The 17,428-nt window shown below is 37.5% G+C and overlaps 1 protein-coding gene across 5 annotated transcripts; it reads left to right on the top strand.

Annotated features, from left to right (window-relative positions):
• Positions 1-1,873: 1,873 nt before the first annotated feature.
• On the top strand, positions 1,874-16,408 carry LOC105703272 (monocarboxylate transporter 12). 5 transcript variants are annotated; one of them, XM_012431551.2, is made up of 11 exons: positions 3,971-4,125; positions 4,267-4,701; positions 6,906-8,422; positions 12,220-12,339; positions 12,909-13,052; positions 13,885-14,153; positions 14,250-14,521; positions 14,732-14,969; positions 15,108-15,273; positions 15,422-15,622; positions 15,807-16,408. In XM_012431551.2, exons 3-11 carry the CDS (start codon positions 8,251-8,253, stop codon positions 15,965-15,967), a joined length of 1,743 nt encoding a protein of 580 aa, XP_012286974.1. In that variant the 5' UTR covers positions 3,971-4,125; positions 4,267-4,701; positions 6,906-8,250; the 3' UTR covers positions 15,968-16,408. The 5 variants fall into 5 exon arrangements, with proteins under 5 accessions (XP_012286973.1, XP_012286974.1, XP_012286977.1 ...); XM_012431550.2 differs by lacking the exons at positions 3,971-4,125; positions 4,267-4,701 and adding an exon at positions 1,874-2,188; XM_012431554.2 differs by lacking the exon at positions 4,267-4,701 and having other exon boundaries at positions 4,085-4,125.
• The last annotated feature ends 1,020 nt before the right edge of the window (positions 16,409-17,428 follow it).

Here is a 17,428-nt window from a genome sequence, read left to right as displayed (position 1 = left end):
TTATTGAAGTGCGTTAAGTATATTTATACTTCGTAGTTGCAGTTAGAGCAAGGTCTCTAGTTTTGCATACTGGACGAGAAAACCTGTACATGATCCTAATTTTTTTTTAAATCCTCCTACATATGATCGCACAATGAGCTTCTGTTAAGAATTTCCATTCCTGAATGTTTTCCTCCCGGAAAATGTTAAAACATAAAACTATCGTTGACTCTTTTCTCGTAAATGCTTTTTTGCATATATAAAAAAAAAAACGGTTGATTTTTCAGTACAAGTAGTAAGGTCTATTATTCAATTTCTTCCACGTATCTTTTTCTTTAAGGAAATATCCAATACATATTGTATATCAATTTTCATATCCTTTATGTATGACGCGTGTGTCTCTGGGAAGTCCCTCCCATAAACAAGAAAGCGTATATTTTTTGTTCGCTTTCCCTGAACCGTTACATTGACAAATAGATGAGCAAGACCCATGAATAGCTTACTCCTCAAGGGTACATCTTGAAAATTCTTCTTTTGTCAAATTTTCGATATTCTCATTTTGTCATAATACATGTGGAACCTGATCGACTCTCTAGCGGTCTGTGACGATGACTGAAACATGAAAAAAAGCTGGGCTAAAAAAATTCGACATTTCCAGTCTAACACATAAACTGCAAAAGAGGCTGTCGAAGATCCTACTTGTATTTCATTCGGTATCTAAATTTAATTTAATGTACCGTTGCACATTTTTGTTATAGTAATAATGGCGATCATTAGAATGATTTTATGCTATAAATAAGCGAATTTTTGCGTATACACATTTGTTTCCGCATCGCCTCTCCCATATATCAGGAAATATGTCGCGACTACTTAACGTAATTGTTTGCTCAATGAAATTGATATGCAATTGATAAACTGGAACCTGATCGTGTAATCCGATTTATTTCCATAACTTAAACACCTTTTCTGTCCGTTTTACGAAGTAGAAAACTTATCTCCATCCACGTGTTATCCGGCATACCTACGTTTTCCCTTCTTCGAGCCCCTTTATTGAAAAATAAATGAACTGGAAAATAGGCAGCTTTCGAAGGTGCATCTTGACACCTTTCCGTTATTGAATTTGAATTGCTTCCCTTTCTTCGCCCCGTTTCTGCGAAGGTGGCTAAGATTCAAACGCGCTATAGTTCATAACGTACAGGCCCCTCTCTTAAACCGAAAAAGAATACAATACATTTATCCATTAACGTACACAAATATACATATAAACGTTATCCTAGATAACAATTAAAAATAATGTCGTAGTGAAATTGCTTACGGCACAGTAGTACATATAATTTCGCACGGTATAAAGTCGGCTCGATTCGGAAGGTAAAACGCTTTTTTCTATAGTTAAATACTATTTACATTCACCTTTGTGTTTCAATCTCGAGACAACTTGCGGTAACGTTTTACCGTTATTGACGTTTAAAGTGAAATACTGGTAATACATATGTAACTTAAAAGTTATGCCTGAAATACGTTAAAATACATTGAAGAACGATTAATAATACGTAATCATTCCCTTTAACTTAAAAGTTTCACTCCTGACGCCCAGCCACGCATTGGCTACTTTTCTTTTCTTTTTCTTTCTTAAACTGGCTCCAAAAATGTAAATAAAATGATTACAATACAATTGTAACTGTATGGATTAGTCATTCGAGATTTGCTTTGGCATCGTTCGGAAATAAAAGGGCGAAGAGTGAAATCAGATGGGAGTAGGTTGCTCATTGAAAGCGCATCTTGACACCCCTTGTTATTGGACGCGAACGCCCCTTTACTCGCGTGGAGTCAGCGAGATCTGGTCGCGGCGGTTTAAGGCCGAGACACTATAAAGCGGCGCTTCCATGGAAAGAAACCATTCCCCCGGCGGACGCGGCGCGTGGCGTTGACTTTACGGCCAGTTGCAATTCGGTCGCGTGCTCGACGCGTTCGAGCCGCCCTTTTCGAGTTCGCCTCGCAACTCCCTAACTGGTTTCGCATCCGCAGTCGCACCGAAGTGCACGAAGCGGATCAGTAACGCGTAAAAACCAAGAGAAATAAAGAAAAACTTGTGAACAATAATTAATCGACGGCAGGAGGATCTAACAAAGGAAGGAAAACCACAAAGTGGAGTCGGCAAACAGTAGCGGGGGACTTATCAGATAAATATCAGGAAGTTACCAACGATAAGGTAATTCAATACAGAGATTAAATTAAAGAGATATTTTTAAACCACGTGATCTGCGGAATATTTGGAGTTCAAGGGATAAGATGGTTTCCTAGGGAATCATTTGTACGAGAGGGCTGCATGGTATCGGAGTTTTTAAGTGTTTTAGAGTTTATTAATCGTATGCAAATTGTGCAGCGTCACGAGGTGTCACGTTTGGTGGGCAAATTCGGGTGGGTTTTGTATTGAGTTTTCTATTTAGAGAACACTTTTGGGATGCGGTATTCGGAGCGCAAGGGCAGAGGGCGTTGCATTTCCGGTCTGACCAGTATGGAACCGGAAGTGTATTCAGATTACGTCGAAGACAGCTTTTCACGTTCTGGGAACATAAGTAGGACAGCTCGAACGTGTTTAAGAAAAAGACTTTCTTGATAACCGCACGGATCAACGACTTCTCTGCTTGGAATCAGGCCCAACAAAAATCGGGAAGATATGGAAGTCGTTTAAGAAATACATAAAATGAAACTTGATAATTAAAAGGCCAAAGTAATAAGCAACATTTGTTAGAAAATATATTATGCCTAAATACTTCAACGCGCTAAGTTCCTTCTTGGTACTGTTTCAAAACGATTGAATGTGCTTAATTTTTTAGTGTAATACTTCCGTTATTATTTATTATAATCTGTATATTTGCAATTTTCGAGAAACTCGGGCCAAAGGAAGTAAAGGTGAAATTGTCGGGGAAATTTCGGCGAGTCTCACGATTCCAAGGAAAAGGAAAGAAAAGTTTATTTAAGAGGGCTCCAAGTTGGATGTCTTTGGGGACTCTTTCTTGAAACGTCCTTGCGGGGGGTCGTGCTATCTTAGGCACCTATCCAGTCGCTTTTTGTACGGTCCGTTCCCACGCTGCGCTTTGTTGTCACTTTTACACATTTACAACAAAGTCCTGTACTTTTCCCAGTATTCCAATGCCAACGGCCTTGTTCCATGTTCCGAGAGATAATAATTCTTTCTCGCCTTGCGCCGGCCTTTGTGTGCCTTTATTCATCTTTGACCACCTTTGTCCGCCTAAGAAGAGAAAGATCGGAGCACATTTGTACGACACCCTTGGCTTCCCTTTCGAGTATCGTACGTAGGATTACTTAACCTTCCAAATAATTTTTCATACAACATATGTTTACTTTCTTTTTGTGATTTATTTAATTTTTCCTCTTTTTGAAATACAGAGAAGAGGTCCTGTCAAAGTTAGTGTGTTGAGAACAATTAGATTAGGAATTACTCTAAGTTTGATTAAATTGCAAGAATCGTTCGAAGTGGCTTCTTTCAATTCGAATGCAGACTTGAGAATAGATTAATGATTGCCCCACATGTTAAAAAAGTTCCTCGAGTCATTCTAACCGTTTCACAGAAATTCCAGACCCGGTCTAGTTTCGCGACGAAAAATTGTACGAAATTATTTTAAGTTCTACCCAAGTCTGCGTATATATCTGAATAGTTTAGTGCATGATCTTGCAATTTGTTCTCAGTAAGTGAAAATACTATTGTTCACGGCGTTAGAATTATTCAATGATAAGAATATCTTGAGAATGTCAATTAATTTCGGAGTATCATTATTCTCAAGGAATTGTCGCGCTCTCTTTTCGGAAATATAATTTCTTTTATAATGGAAATATAAAGCAACGGTGTTAACAATGAACGAACGAAAATATTTCAGGTCGATTCGATAGCGTCGCCGGTGTTATCATTATCGACGAAGTCTTAGGACTTTCTCACGAGGTCGCAGGAGCTTAATCGTTTCTTACGAAGTGTTCGGGACGTGTAAACGAAGCCTTGCATCATCTCTCGATGGGGTCGAGTAATGATAAAAATCGATCAAGTGTTGCTCCGTTTTATTTCCTCCTTTCCACCCATCGAGTGGGACTTGGCGAATGGCTCGGTTGAAAGCAGCTGAATCAATTCACGTGAGATATATCGGATGAATGGCACAAGAATTTCACGGTATTTCCGCACATCCTCGGGACAAACTTATTTCAAGCTTTTTCTAATTCCTTCCGAACTTGTTTCCTCCCCATTTGCTTGAATATGCATTATTCACTATCTAGAAGCGGGTGAAATCAGGAAAACGTGATTCACGAGATACAGACTGGAACACTCCTTCGATGACGCCTATTACACCTAAGACTGTTTATTACAAGTTAAAATACAGAACAAGTATGCAATCAGGCCGTTACTGCGCAGTGGCGATGATGGGTTTATTAATCTTTTTTTTTTTCTTCTAAATTACCATACTGTTCTCGCGAGAACGGAGCCATTCTTTGGAGTGTCTGGCAAGCCTCGACGCACATTCCGACTGGTTCCCTATCACCGTAAATACATACAAGCGAGAAGTCGTGGCTTAGAATCAGAAAACGTTGGCCATACCCGAAGGGGGAAGAAAGAGAATCACGCCAAGGCGCAGATATTTATAGGACAGAGATGCACGAACTGCACGTACGACTGTCGCACACTGTAGAATCGCGCACATGGATTCCCAACACGTGAGCATAATGCACCATGTTCGCAATTTGAATACCGTATATCGTACGTACGGTACTGAGACAATTCCTCTGCATAAATAATGATAAATGATCCTGTGCATATTAATCGTGCGCCCAATACTATCTATATAATAACATTTGCATATGTTTATAGAATTACCTCTTGAAAAATCAAAGTGCACTTACTACAATGTGTTTTAATGTATCTACTTGTATTATCGGGTGCTTAATACCGTCCCGTATGTTCAGATTATTAAAATCACCTACTGAAGAAATGTAATGTCAAGGATGGCAGGGAAAAAGAGGATAAAAAGGGATTGCGTATATTCGTAGGGCATCTCGTAGGATTATATCAAGTTTATATACGATTGAGATATGTAGACGACAGGTGTTCATATTTATACGTGGAAAATTAATCGATACGACAGCAGTTAATTTATACGGTGCCTGTTGGCGTGACAATGGTGTGTTAATAAGCGATTTACCGCCCGTGCATATTAATACATTTTTTGTTCGACCTGTGGCGAAAGAGACCTCCCGTGAAATAGATTTCAAAATAAACCGAGTTATCGGGAAGCGACATGCTCGGAGTGCATGATAAAAAGTTCTTTTTTTACTTGGGTGATAAAAGAGCTTCAGATGTCAGGGGCGGAGCGGAGATAGTGACCTTGAAAGAAATCCACTTTCCGTCGAAAACGAGGCGGTCTATCCTTGCGGATAAGGATGATTTATTTCCAATATTTTCGTTTTGACGAGCCGATGAGATATCGGCTCCTCCAAAACGGAGCATTTTCTGATAAACGTGTTTTTGAGTACAGTCGTATAATACACTAAGTCCAAAATGTAGGAAATTAAATCCTAATCTATAACTATTACGCACAACTGTTATTATTAATGATGGAGAGTTTTATGAAATTTGTTATAAGAATTAATAAGAATTGGTACATTTATACGTGAAATTTGTTAAATAGTAGCGCTTTCGTTTTGGAACAAAAATGCATGCAGCATCCTTTTTTTTTTCTATACGAGAAATGCTCCAAGACTCTATTTGGTGAATATAAGTAGAGTAGAATTTCTTAATAATCCAAGGAGACACCTCTCGCGATCGTATCTTCCTGAACAGCAGAAATAATTAAACGAAAAGTAGAGGATGTAAAGGAAAAACTTATAGAAGTGCGCTTTCTATTACCTTAAGAGCTTCTTAAGAGTTCTCATTGGAATTGCGAGCTTAACAGGAGGCTTGGAACGTTTTGTTATTACCTGATTTCCTTTTTACCCTGCGCTCAATGTGGCACTTACATAGATGTCAAACAATGTTGCAAGCCAAAGGAAAATTCAATTACATGTAGACTATGAAGGGCTCTCAAGAAACGTTCCTTATTACCTTGGAAACCTTATTTCAAAATTAATTTTTGGGATCGTAAATCTTTGTCTTTTATTTGACTTTAAACATCATTGGACAATAAAGGGCTCTCGGATTGTTAACCGCAATTTTTCCTACTTTGTGGTTAAGTAAGATTTATAGTGTCAACTTGACCAGAAAATACAACAAAAATTGTGGGTAACCAAAAAAATTGGTGCGGATTTTTCGCTGCAGTGAATTCTACCGAAAATCTTCCGAAGTTTTTTCATGTAATAGTAATAATAAATAATGACGGCGGATACCGTGAAATATGAATTTTACTGAAATTATTACTTCGTGTTGGGTTTGCAAGATCTAACTAATTTGCAATTCCAAATGCTTCGATAAGCACGAACCTTCACAAGTTGTTGATAGCCTCAAGTGTGAATAGTAATTCAAATTATCAGCGAGGCAAACGTTGTTGGCGATTTTTCGAATCTTTGTTGCCAGTCGCAAAGCATCGTGGCACTGGTTCTGTTTCTCTGTCCGAAACAAGTTAGACTATTTTTCTAATGTAATTTTTATCTGTCAAATTTGACTATTTCTCTCCACTTTTCTCTGAATTTTAATATAGCACGTTTCTTTTCACAAGTGAATAATTAATCTTTCGGTGGAATCGATTGAATACATTAAGAAACCCAATAATCGCGGCGAAGTTTAATATTAGCTCGGTTACCTTGACCAATCTAATTGAATCTCGATTTTCTATCAATTAAATCTCCAGTATCGAACCCGTGCGCTGTGCAATTTAATGAAATCTTTACATGCGATGGAAATATTGTAAAAATGTTATTTTGTGCAGTGACGTCCAGAAGCCCGAGGACAAACCATGGATCATTTGAAGGGACGTCCTCCAAATCAGGGATAAATAAGGAATACAATTTTGGGAACTTCACTTATTCCAAGGAAAGCAATATGTTTTCGGAAGTAACATAAGGACAAGCGGATCCTCTCCTCCGAATCATCGATGATGAAATTGCGGGCTTATGGACAAGTGGACAGCACATGATCGCTTCGGTGACACGTGTCGCCGTGGATTTCATTTTATCGAAAAGTGGTTATCGATGTACAAATATTTCTGGGACTTCACACCAGGAATATCAGCGATCGCTCCGTGAACGCAATCGGCTGGCCAGTCTTCATTTGATTTTCATTCAGAAATATGTAACGTTTTGGCAGCCGGTTTTCGAACTCTTTCTTTCCTTGCTCCTTTCCACTTCTGTCACATGCCCTACGGTACGAGCTGATTGTTTTTCTTTTTTTTTTATTTGAAATACTTCAGCATTTTCATTCTGGATTTCGGTACGCTAAAGAGCTCGTGTCCTAAAGTATCGTTTAATATTATTCCACCTTTTCTCATAGGAAGTAATATTTCCTTAAAGAATCTTATTCATACGCTTTTGTCCATATTGTCAATGTATTTCTGATTTTCCATATTTTCCCTGCAATAAAGTGATAGCATACTCAAAGTGCAAAGAGACGTAGTAATCGGGAGTGTACTTAGAGAAATTTGACCGGAGTGACTCGTTCTAGTAAATACACCCGAGTACCTGATAAGTGTTCAAAATTGTTGGGTCTTCTCGAAACACTTCATTTGTAGCGTGATTTTCAGCCTGACCTCAGCTTCGAGTAGATCGTTAAGAGCTAGATTAAAAAATTTCCTCGTTGCAAAATCACCGCGCTCAAGGGAGCCCCGTTATCGTTAAATAAATTTGCCGCGGATTACTTGTCTTGAGAAATATGACCAAATATCAGTATTCGAAAATTGCCGCTTCTCGAGCGACTCGGTCCCCTCAGTCCTTTTTGAAAGTGGTTAACAACGGGGCGAGTTTTCGAGTATTCGAGTTTGTTTGACTCGGCCTCTTTCATTTCCTCTGATTGAATCAATTCGGGATTTTAAATCACCCTCGGTGGACCTGAAATTATTCCCCTACCGTAAGGGCATGCCAATTCAGTTTTCCTTAGCCGTTCCCTCTCTCGTTATTTTCCCTCTCACTCCCGAGGGATAAAGAAAACAATCAAGAGGAAGTAATAAGAAAAGTCAAGAGTGACGAAGTTGGCTGAAATCGAAGTTGAGTTTTGGCGAGACTCCGAAGGCATCGCGAGAACATCTGTCCGGAGCTTTTCCATCATTTCTACTCGAAATCATGGCACACGTGCTCGAGGATTCAGCAAGGACGGAAAAGAAGAAGAGGGCCGGGAAACATGGCGCCCTCGAAAATGCCGGGTCGATGAAGACAACACAAGTGGCACCTAAACCACCAGACGGTGGTTGGGGATGGTTCGTTGTCTTCGCTTCCTTCATGATCCATCTTGTGTGTAAGTACGAGGAGATACGTTCTTGTCATATCAGCTTCTTGTATCGAGTGTCTCCGAGCTCGAGCTTTCTGCATGCCTTTGCTGTACTACTTCTGGGAGGGAGCTTTGTTCCAAAGTTTACGTTGACTGTGAGAAAAACTCTCCACTCAAGAGGCATTGAAAAAAATATTTAATTTACAGTGAATTCGCCAAATAATGAATTGAATTTACAGTGCATTCAGCGAATAATTCATTCAATTCCTCCAAGAGTGTTGATTTTCTTCAAATTTTAGAGATTTTTATTAACTACTCGAATTTAACTGCATCAAGTTCCTGTACACTCATAAAGTCAGAAATAATTGTTATTATGAATCCAAAGTCTCATTTGATAAATATGTTAATGTCTAAAGTTTAGTTTTATGGTTTAAATGGTTCTTACGAGGTACTGCGTTTGCATGAGCCATAAATTGAATAAGTCATTTTTCACACAATTCACTGAAAAGTGTATCCAATTAGCTATTCAGTATTCCACAAATCTAACATTAAAACTCGCGATTGCACAAGCACGCTCGAATTGTTTTTCCAGTAAGTCCTTAGTAATTAAAATTCTAATTTTAAGGTGGAAACTGTTCTACCATGTTTGTTCGTGCAAGTAATTAAACGAGTCGAGAATACTCTTCTCTAAACTGCACGGAATATTCTGCTAATTTAAATAGCTAATTTTTAAAAACGTTCCGCCATTTTTCAAACCTTCAAATTCTCCATAATTTTTTGGGTCAAACAAATTGTTTTGTTAACGCTGCTATAAACCTTCGAAGATAATTCCTATAATATTAGGTGGACAAACGGGGAACAGGATAATTTTTTATATTACATTCAAATCTTCAAGTTCTCCACAATTTTTTGGGTACAACAAATTGCTTCGATAGGACTGCTAAAAACGTTTGAAAAAAATTGCAGTAATATTGGGTGAACATCTGGTAAATAAAAAGCGGATTTGTTCAGCTCGGTCTAGTATCGAGTGTTTCTGATATCGTTTGAAATGGCGCGATACTCTAGATTAAATTCATTTCATGTGTAGTGCAATCATGTTTTCTTTCTGCACTGTATTCAAGGAAAATCGATACAGATCATCGATAAAATTATATGAGAATGTTATACACTTATTACTTTGTTACCAACAAATCGAGGTTATCTTAGAATGCAATACACACCTTGTGATAAGCAATTTTTCCACTTGTCCATTAAGGGGTCAAATGTTCGTGACTCGTGTCATCGATGGAGGATGGCGTATTTTTTGCAAGCTGAATAAACATTCCATTTGTACCGTTGATTTATTTAATAGGGAACAGCCTGGTCGTAATGAATGGAAGCCATAGGTCGTGGGGTTCGGCATTTATGTTTTATGTCAATTGTCTTCGTTCTCGTGGTCGTTAATGGAGCACTTTGTCAGTATCGAAATATTCATTAAATGGACCTAGTCGATAGTACGTACTTCATTGTGCGGCTTTCCTCCTGTCAAGTTGGACAAGTTGGAAATAATCAACGAAAGGAGTTACACTTCATTTGAAGTAACTTTAAACCGAACAAACCCAGTTCTTTTTTCTTTAGCTAGTTAAAACACCGTGATTGGTTCAGATCCGTTGGATAAATTTGCGAGCATAATGGCGCGGTCCTAAATCGTTCAAATCCACGACCCACTTGGAAAGGAATAATTTGATTACCCTTAATGGTAATTTGATGAAAGGTCTGCGAATACGATCAAACCGAAAGTGAAGGGAGGCGCAGTAGATGCAATTATTACAGCATTTACCGACCTTCAGAATTTCACAATCTATCTGACATTTTCCATGAGAAAAATGCAAATCCGCGAACGTACTCCTCTAGGTAATTAAATTCTCTAAAAGGCAATTAATTCTGACAATACTTTGTTATCGGTTTAATCAATATATTAAAAGTATCTTTTATTGTTCCGAGTATTGAACGCCATATGTTATAACTGGGTTCTTAAGCGTCTTAAATGGATTACCCTTCTTTACTTACAATTAGTCAAGTGCAATTTCCTTGCAACTTGTGCGTTCAAGGTGCAACGCAAACGTACTTTCGGGTGATTACTCGGTTACGTGGATGCTGAAACGCGAAATTGCGTCGGTTAATAACAGTATTACCGTATTACCATTGAACTAGAAAGTCCACATTGCGCAAATCGTCGCCCGCGGAAAGGAGCAAGCTGCAGCTGCACTGCAGCGATTATGCCGCACAGCGGTGCAGCTGACGTCCAAAAGGTGTGCACTTCGGGACAACTTTCATCCCCTCGTAACTAACATTCGTTTGATCAATGCCAGACCTCTTGAAATTGTGAATCGAGGTCTCCATTCATTGACTCGTCGACCGGCGACGTCCAAATTTAACGGCACCCCGGCACAACTAATATTATGAAATCATTTTGATCGATGCCAAAATTCTTGAAACCGTGACTTAAAGTTTTCATTCACGAAATCATTGAGCGATGTAGAAATTTAACAGATGTTTGGTATACCGATTGCCTACTCGCTCACTTATCAACAACGTTTAGGGAAGGGCGCAACAGTGCGCATGGTCAGTGTTCGAGTGTCACGAAGTTAATTGACAATTGTTGAATGAAAAATTCGCAATCCTAATTTTTTAGTCTGAGAAATCAGGTGTCCCCGTTGCAGAAAAATGGAAGAAACTCCGAGAGTTCGTCTTTAGGCTAAATCGATACTATTGCCTTTGAAAAAAAAAAAGATTCAAGAATTCCAGCATCATCCCGCTAGCAAAAATGACGCTGCGTTGTTTCGGATGAGCAGGCCTAAAAATTTGCTGGCGATTTTTCCGAGCTTTGAAATGTTTAATAGGATTTGTAAATGAATTTGAGAGCCGATTTTGAAAAACGGAAGAAACGAAGAGCCCAGTGATTTGTTACGACCTATTGTGTGGATTTGAAAATTAATTCGACCTTCGGTCATTCAGGAACGTTTGCAGGACGTCTGACTGTTGCTAGACTCAACCGGTAAAACAGTAGTTTTATGTCAGCTTGATTCAACGAGAGTACTTTGGCCTGCGGTGCTTTAGTTAGTATAAAGCTAATTTTTTAAATAGGGCACGCGAGTGTCATTTCAGATTATGACTTGCCTTATTTCGAGCGCATTTTATAATCGATGGGATTGTTAAAGTACGGTGTTTTAAGTAACGTATATTAGATGTAACTGAGAGATAAGTTTCATACGCTGCGAGACGTAAAATCATCACTTTGAAGGTCATATCTTTCCCTCATCATGAAATACCCCTAATAGAAAACGACTTTGTGCCGAGGGAACGAATCTCCACTTATAGATATATTAAACATCATTACATTAAATTCCTTTAAATTGCTTTTTTATTATAACAGTTGTGTTTTGCACGCGAGTATACTCGGTATTCCGGGAATTTTTTCTCTACTTGTCTCAGTAGCATGATTCATGACAATACCAATGCAACGTACATGTATGACTTGGTGACATCAAGGCTTATCTACAGTGTCATTGGCATGGATTCTTTTCTCCGTGATCGAAAGCCGAATAAAAGGAAAATCAAACTGTGAAGCTGTTTTTGTGATATCGGTATTGAAGATAAATAAATAAATCCACGTATCCAAGTATTACGTAAATGACACCTGTTGAATAGGGACCACGTCTTAAATCTGTAATATTGTTTGCTGGTCATAAAAATAGATATAGACACAATAGATTCAATTGTTGATTGCTATATCCTAATGTATGAGGATGAAATCTATGAAATCATGCAAAATAATTTTACAGCCGATGGTGTGATGTACTCTTTTGGAATATTCTACTTGGAATTTCTCTACTACTTCGAGGAAGGAAAAGGAAAGACTGCCTGGATTGCATCTCTTCTCGTTGGAGTTACATTATGTTCAGGTAAATATCTCACATAAGTAAGTGAATTTTTTATCTAAATTATTTCACACGTTACAATTATTTTCTTAATTTTCTTAAAAAAAAAAAAACTGCTGTCGCGATTGACCTTCGAATTAATCAACACATTCCCTATTTTATTGTGAATATTAATGGATTGATTACGATACAATAAATTGGATGTAATAACTGCAAAATTATTATATGGAAACGAACCAGACATGAATTCTGTATAGTAAGCGCAAGACAATTGGGAAATCTCCTTCCAGTATTGAGTATTATAACCCTTTCAATGGCATTCTAGTCTTACGAAATATTCTTAATTGTTTCTCTCGGTTATTGAAATGTTAATTCGCAGTTACGAAGTAACTCATTATAGTATTCACGTTACATAATAAGACATCAGTTTTTCTTTCAACCTTTGTAAATGTGAGCATTTCAAAAAACGTCAAAAACGAGTTCTCTTGTCTTCAATTCTTCATCGGCATTAGTGGCTATTTTTATTGAATATTTACTATTAATTTAGTATCATGTGTAGGATGTAGGATTAACATTACTTTCATTTTCTCTAGGTCCTATATCGAGTTCTTTTGTGAACAAATACGGTTGTCAAGCAGTGACGATCGCCGGCACAATTCTTGCATCTACTTGTCTCGTGCTAAGTGCCTTTGCTCAAAATATCTTGACGTTGTACTTCTCCATCGGCATCGGCACAGGTAAGATTACTCAATTATTCCCGGCTCCGATAAAAAATTAAGACCCGTCCAAATAGCGCTGTCATTGCAAAATTCAATTAAGTCTGATAATCGCGGGACGAATTTTATCGGTCACTGACACTTGTAAACTCGTTGACAAACTGCAAGCTGCAATGGACGCATCCCATGGTACGTAAGGTAAGAAAACTTGGGTCCACGAGATACATATTCTTTCCGAATGGACATGGTAAATTTTAAATATCAAATTTCTAAACGATTCATGGACTATTCATAAAATATTTAAGGAATCTTGTATCTCTTAAGGGGATGTAGAAGTGGCATCTGAGGAGTCAGTCGTTCATGAAGCTTTTCTCCCAACTGGGAATACTGAATTGCTTCAAACTTTACAATGTGAATATGGAGGCTATAAGGAAGGTCCTGACCCGCGTGAAATTTCACTTTTTATACGAACAATTTTAAAATGTGTATAAACGAATTTTTAAATTTAAATTTCATGGGTATCAGAAGTTTCCTTGTGGCCTTCATATTTACATTGTGAAGTTTCAGACGATTCAGTGCGCCCCGTTCGGAGAAAAGTTTCATAAACGAGACCTCTTTGACGCCTCTTTCGCATCACCTTAAATATTAAATCTCTCTAGGATTGTAGTCATTAATGTAAGGATCACTAACAGGACCTGCCTCCTTTTTTTTTTCTAAAACAATACCACCCCTTTTTTGATCCACCTATTATAAAGTAGAATATTAGTTTCTGCACAACTTACGGCACTCTAGTTTCATCCGAAAATGTATAAATGAAGACTTAATGTTTGTCTTTTTCATCTTCATCGTCTAGGTCTTGGCTTTGGTCTAATTTACCTCCCTGCCATCGTGAGCGTAACGTGCTACTTCGAAAAGTATCGTTCTCTCGCAACCGGAATAGCAGTTTGTGGATCTGGTCTTGGGACTTTCGTCTTCGCTCCATTTTGCGAGATGTTGATCGCCACTTATGGTTGGAGGGGAGCAATGGTGATCCTTGGTGGAATGGTGTTCAACTGTACGATTTTCGGATTGCTCTTCAGACCTCTGGAGCCCAGCAAGTCAGTCGAAGTCATTGCCCTAAAGGTAACCTCGTTATAAATTAATGTAATGAATAATACAGTTCATGTATACGGTCAAAATATAATTTAGTCAATAAAGTAAGAGTATTCTTATTCACAGGAACTCACTGTAGATTCAAAATTAACTCCTAAATACAGGGAGATGAAGAATGATTTCCACCGGCCTCGCAGTGTTGCGAACGTTAACAATACTAAATATTTAGTCGTCAGCACCGATGAGAGGAACAATTTGAGAACACTCAGTCAACCAATGCTTGCGACGAAACCTATCGGCCACCATGGAGAATTCATGACGGGGTCTTTTGGCAGTGGCATAATGAATCGTCGTGATGTTTTTTTTCAAAGAAGCCTGGATAATGTCCGAAAACGATCGTTAGTATTAATTAAAAGTGTCGATAAAAGTTCATTTTTTAAATCAATACAATAGATACCCAATAGTCTTGAGTCTACAACTTCTTCGAACATTTTTACGTATTGATGGATTCAAAATCTAATTGTTTAATACCATAAAGCATGCTAGTGTATAGGATGTATGACGAAGAGTTTGGGGTTACAAATATTACACAAAATAATACATTGCAGCGGTTCACTGGGACACAGCGAAGAGAACATAAATGTCCGGTCGTCACTGAGAAGTTTACCTAATGGGACCACTCATAAACAAGAGAATTTTGAATGTCTTCCTTATGCCGAGGAGACAATCGACATCCTGCACGAGATGCTGGAATTGTCGCTTTTGAAGGACCCAGTATTCATTCTGTTCAGCTTGTCCAACTTTTGCACCAGTATAGGATTTAACATACCTTATGTCTACTTAGTGGTTCGTACTACTTTAATTTGAATTCTAACATATGATGAAAATTCATTCATGAATTCACGGAAAATTATGTACTACATGTGATCTTTAGTTTATTTATATACAATGGACCCTACATTCTCTCAATTTCTGTGTTTACAGGCGCAAGCGAAGGAACAAGGCATGTCGAAAGAGGATGCAAGTTATTTATTATCAGTTATCGGCATTGCCAATACAATAGGTCGAGTTGCCCTAGGCTATGTTTCCGATAAGCCTTGGATCAATCGGCTCCTGGTGTACAACATTTGTTTAACCGTTTGTGGTCTTTGTAAGTACAAAGTAATTCATATCACCGAGAGCGCATATGTATATTGGATACTATAATGAAAGTTTCTCTTTATAATTAATTGCGCATTATTTGAATCTTAAAACAAGATCGGGAATCTGAATTTCATGGCCGAATATTATTTTTTCAGCCACCGCTTTTAGCGTGTTCTGCAGAAGCTTCACCGCATTTGCATTTTATTCGACAGTGTACGGATTTACTGCTGGTGCTTACGTAGGTCTAACGTCAGTGATTCTAGTCGATTTATTAGGCCTAGATCATCTAACGAATGCATTCGGCCTTTTGCTGCTCTTCCAAGGGGTTGCATCTTTATTGGGACCACCTATTGCAGGTGTGAAAGTTTATGAATATTAATAGAGATAAGTCATCAGTAAAAGTAAATACTGTTTATTGAATTCTTAATTACTTTATCTGGCAGTCAATTCATTGCATATATTTTAACTTATATCATATAATTACATATTTATAAATGAACCAAATTATAATTAATTAATAAAAAAGAACATTGCTTTCAGGATGGTTGTACGATGTCCTTCATTCGTACGATCCTGGATTCTACGTAGCTGGAAGTATGATTGCTATCAGCGGACTTATGCTGTTTTGCATACCTGTTATTCAGAGGAATATACAACAAAAAGCACAGACTGAAAACGTTAAATGTGGCGATATAGTATGAGTTAAAAATACATACGTATTTTAATAAGGTTTATGTATATTTTTAAAGCTAGTAATTTGTCACATTTGAACGCGAATATTTCAGCGACGTTGTTTCGCCCGTGAATCTGTTTAAGTAATTCGAACTATAAATGTGGCGAACTCAACATATATAATTTCGACTAGTCCTGTTAGGATGTTTTTCTATTCTTGAATCATCGTGAATGATTTATTCGCGGAAGTGCAATTAATTCACATAGGTTTAGTTAAGTAAGAATTAAAATTAAGAGATTTTTTAATAAGCATGAGATATTCGAAAATAATGCATGCATTCCCCCTGTTTTTTGATTAAATGACAGTCAAATCTTGTAATTTACTTGCTTCTAATGTATACACATACTGTAGAAAAGGATGTAAAAATACTGTTACTGTTATAAAGGAACCCAAGGATTAAAGACTGAAACAGGCTTTAAAACCATTGTCGTGTGTAACGTTGTGTTTTACCTACATACTGAACAGACTCTCACATGAATATGTTATATGGAAAAAAGTATTTGTGGAGCTGATTATAAATTTGCACTGTTCAACACTTAGTGTACCAACTGAGCAGGTAAAGGGATTTGCGAAGCATGAAAAAAAAAAACATTCTTTACTTCCGAAATGCTGAGTCAGGGCAATTTACGTCCCCCTCTGTGAACATCTGCTGGACATCGTGCTAAGATTTTCTTATGAATTTCCTTGACATTGACAAATGTTATGTCCCTTTAACTGCCGAACAAGGTTGAAATATATCGAAGATCTAGGCTAAATCAACAGTAAAAAAACAGTTAGAGTAATTGAAATTTGAAACACTCTCTTAACATAATATTTTTGTCACTTTTGAATGATTAAAATTATTTTAGAAGTAACATTTGGCTTGTCCATAATATTCTGCAGGCAATTAAAAAATGTCTCGCCTTCCATACAATGTCATTTCGAATAGCATTTTATTATTCAAAAAGTGGTAAGAGAGAGTTGTAAATAATTTTGAATCAAGACACCGGGTATATTACAATGTTATTGATTATTCAGTGTACTTGCTGCGCATTGTAAATTGCCACAAAGTGGCGGAGTATATTCCCCATATTTGTCGCACGTATCTGTTCTCCACGACACTGGTTTACGATAGAATTATCCTCTCAGTCATTACCCTACCTGCAATACATAAATACATAATGTTTGTAAAAAAGTTTCAATTTTACTTTGCAAATACGGGTATCATACATACGTGCAATAAATAAGATCCAATCGGTATGTAGGATATTTTCTTTGCCACCTCGAGCACCGATTTTTTATTAACATATTGTGTACCTAAGTTAAATTTTGCATTAATTATATAATAGATTTGCTACATGGGCGTGACAAAATAGTGCATTTATCAAATGTTACAAACTGTGTAATAAGTATGTACATGAGAACACATATATGTACATCGCAGAAGCCG

Source organism: Orussus abietinus, unplaced genomic scaffold, assembly GCF_000612105.2.
Source record: "Orussus abietinus isolate OABI.00-Male unplaced genomic scaffold, Oabi_2.0 scaffold338, whole genome shotgun sequence".
Classification (NCBI taxonomy): Eukaryota; Metazoa; Arthropoda; class Insecta; order Hymenoptera; family Orussidae; genus Orussus; species Orussus abietinus.
This window is presented reverse-complemented; position numbering and strand designations above follow the sequence as displayed.

Coding starts and splice junctions, on each gene's coding strand:
- LOC105703272 (XM_012431550.2), top strand. CDS start 8,251: ATGGCACACGTGCTCGAGGATTCAGCAAGGACGGAAAAGAAGAAGAGG. Junction 12,340..12,908: donor TGGAGTTACATTATGTTCAG/GTAAATATCTCA, acceptor CATTTTCTCTAG/GTCCTATATCGAGTTCTTTT. Junction 14,154..14,249: donor TCGAAGTCATTGCCCTAAAG/GTAACCTCGTTA, acceptor TCTTATTCACAG/GAACTCACTGTAGATTCAAA.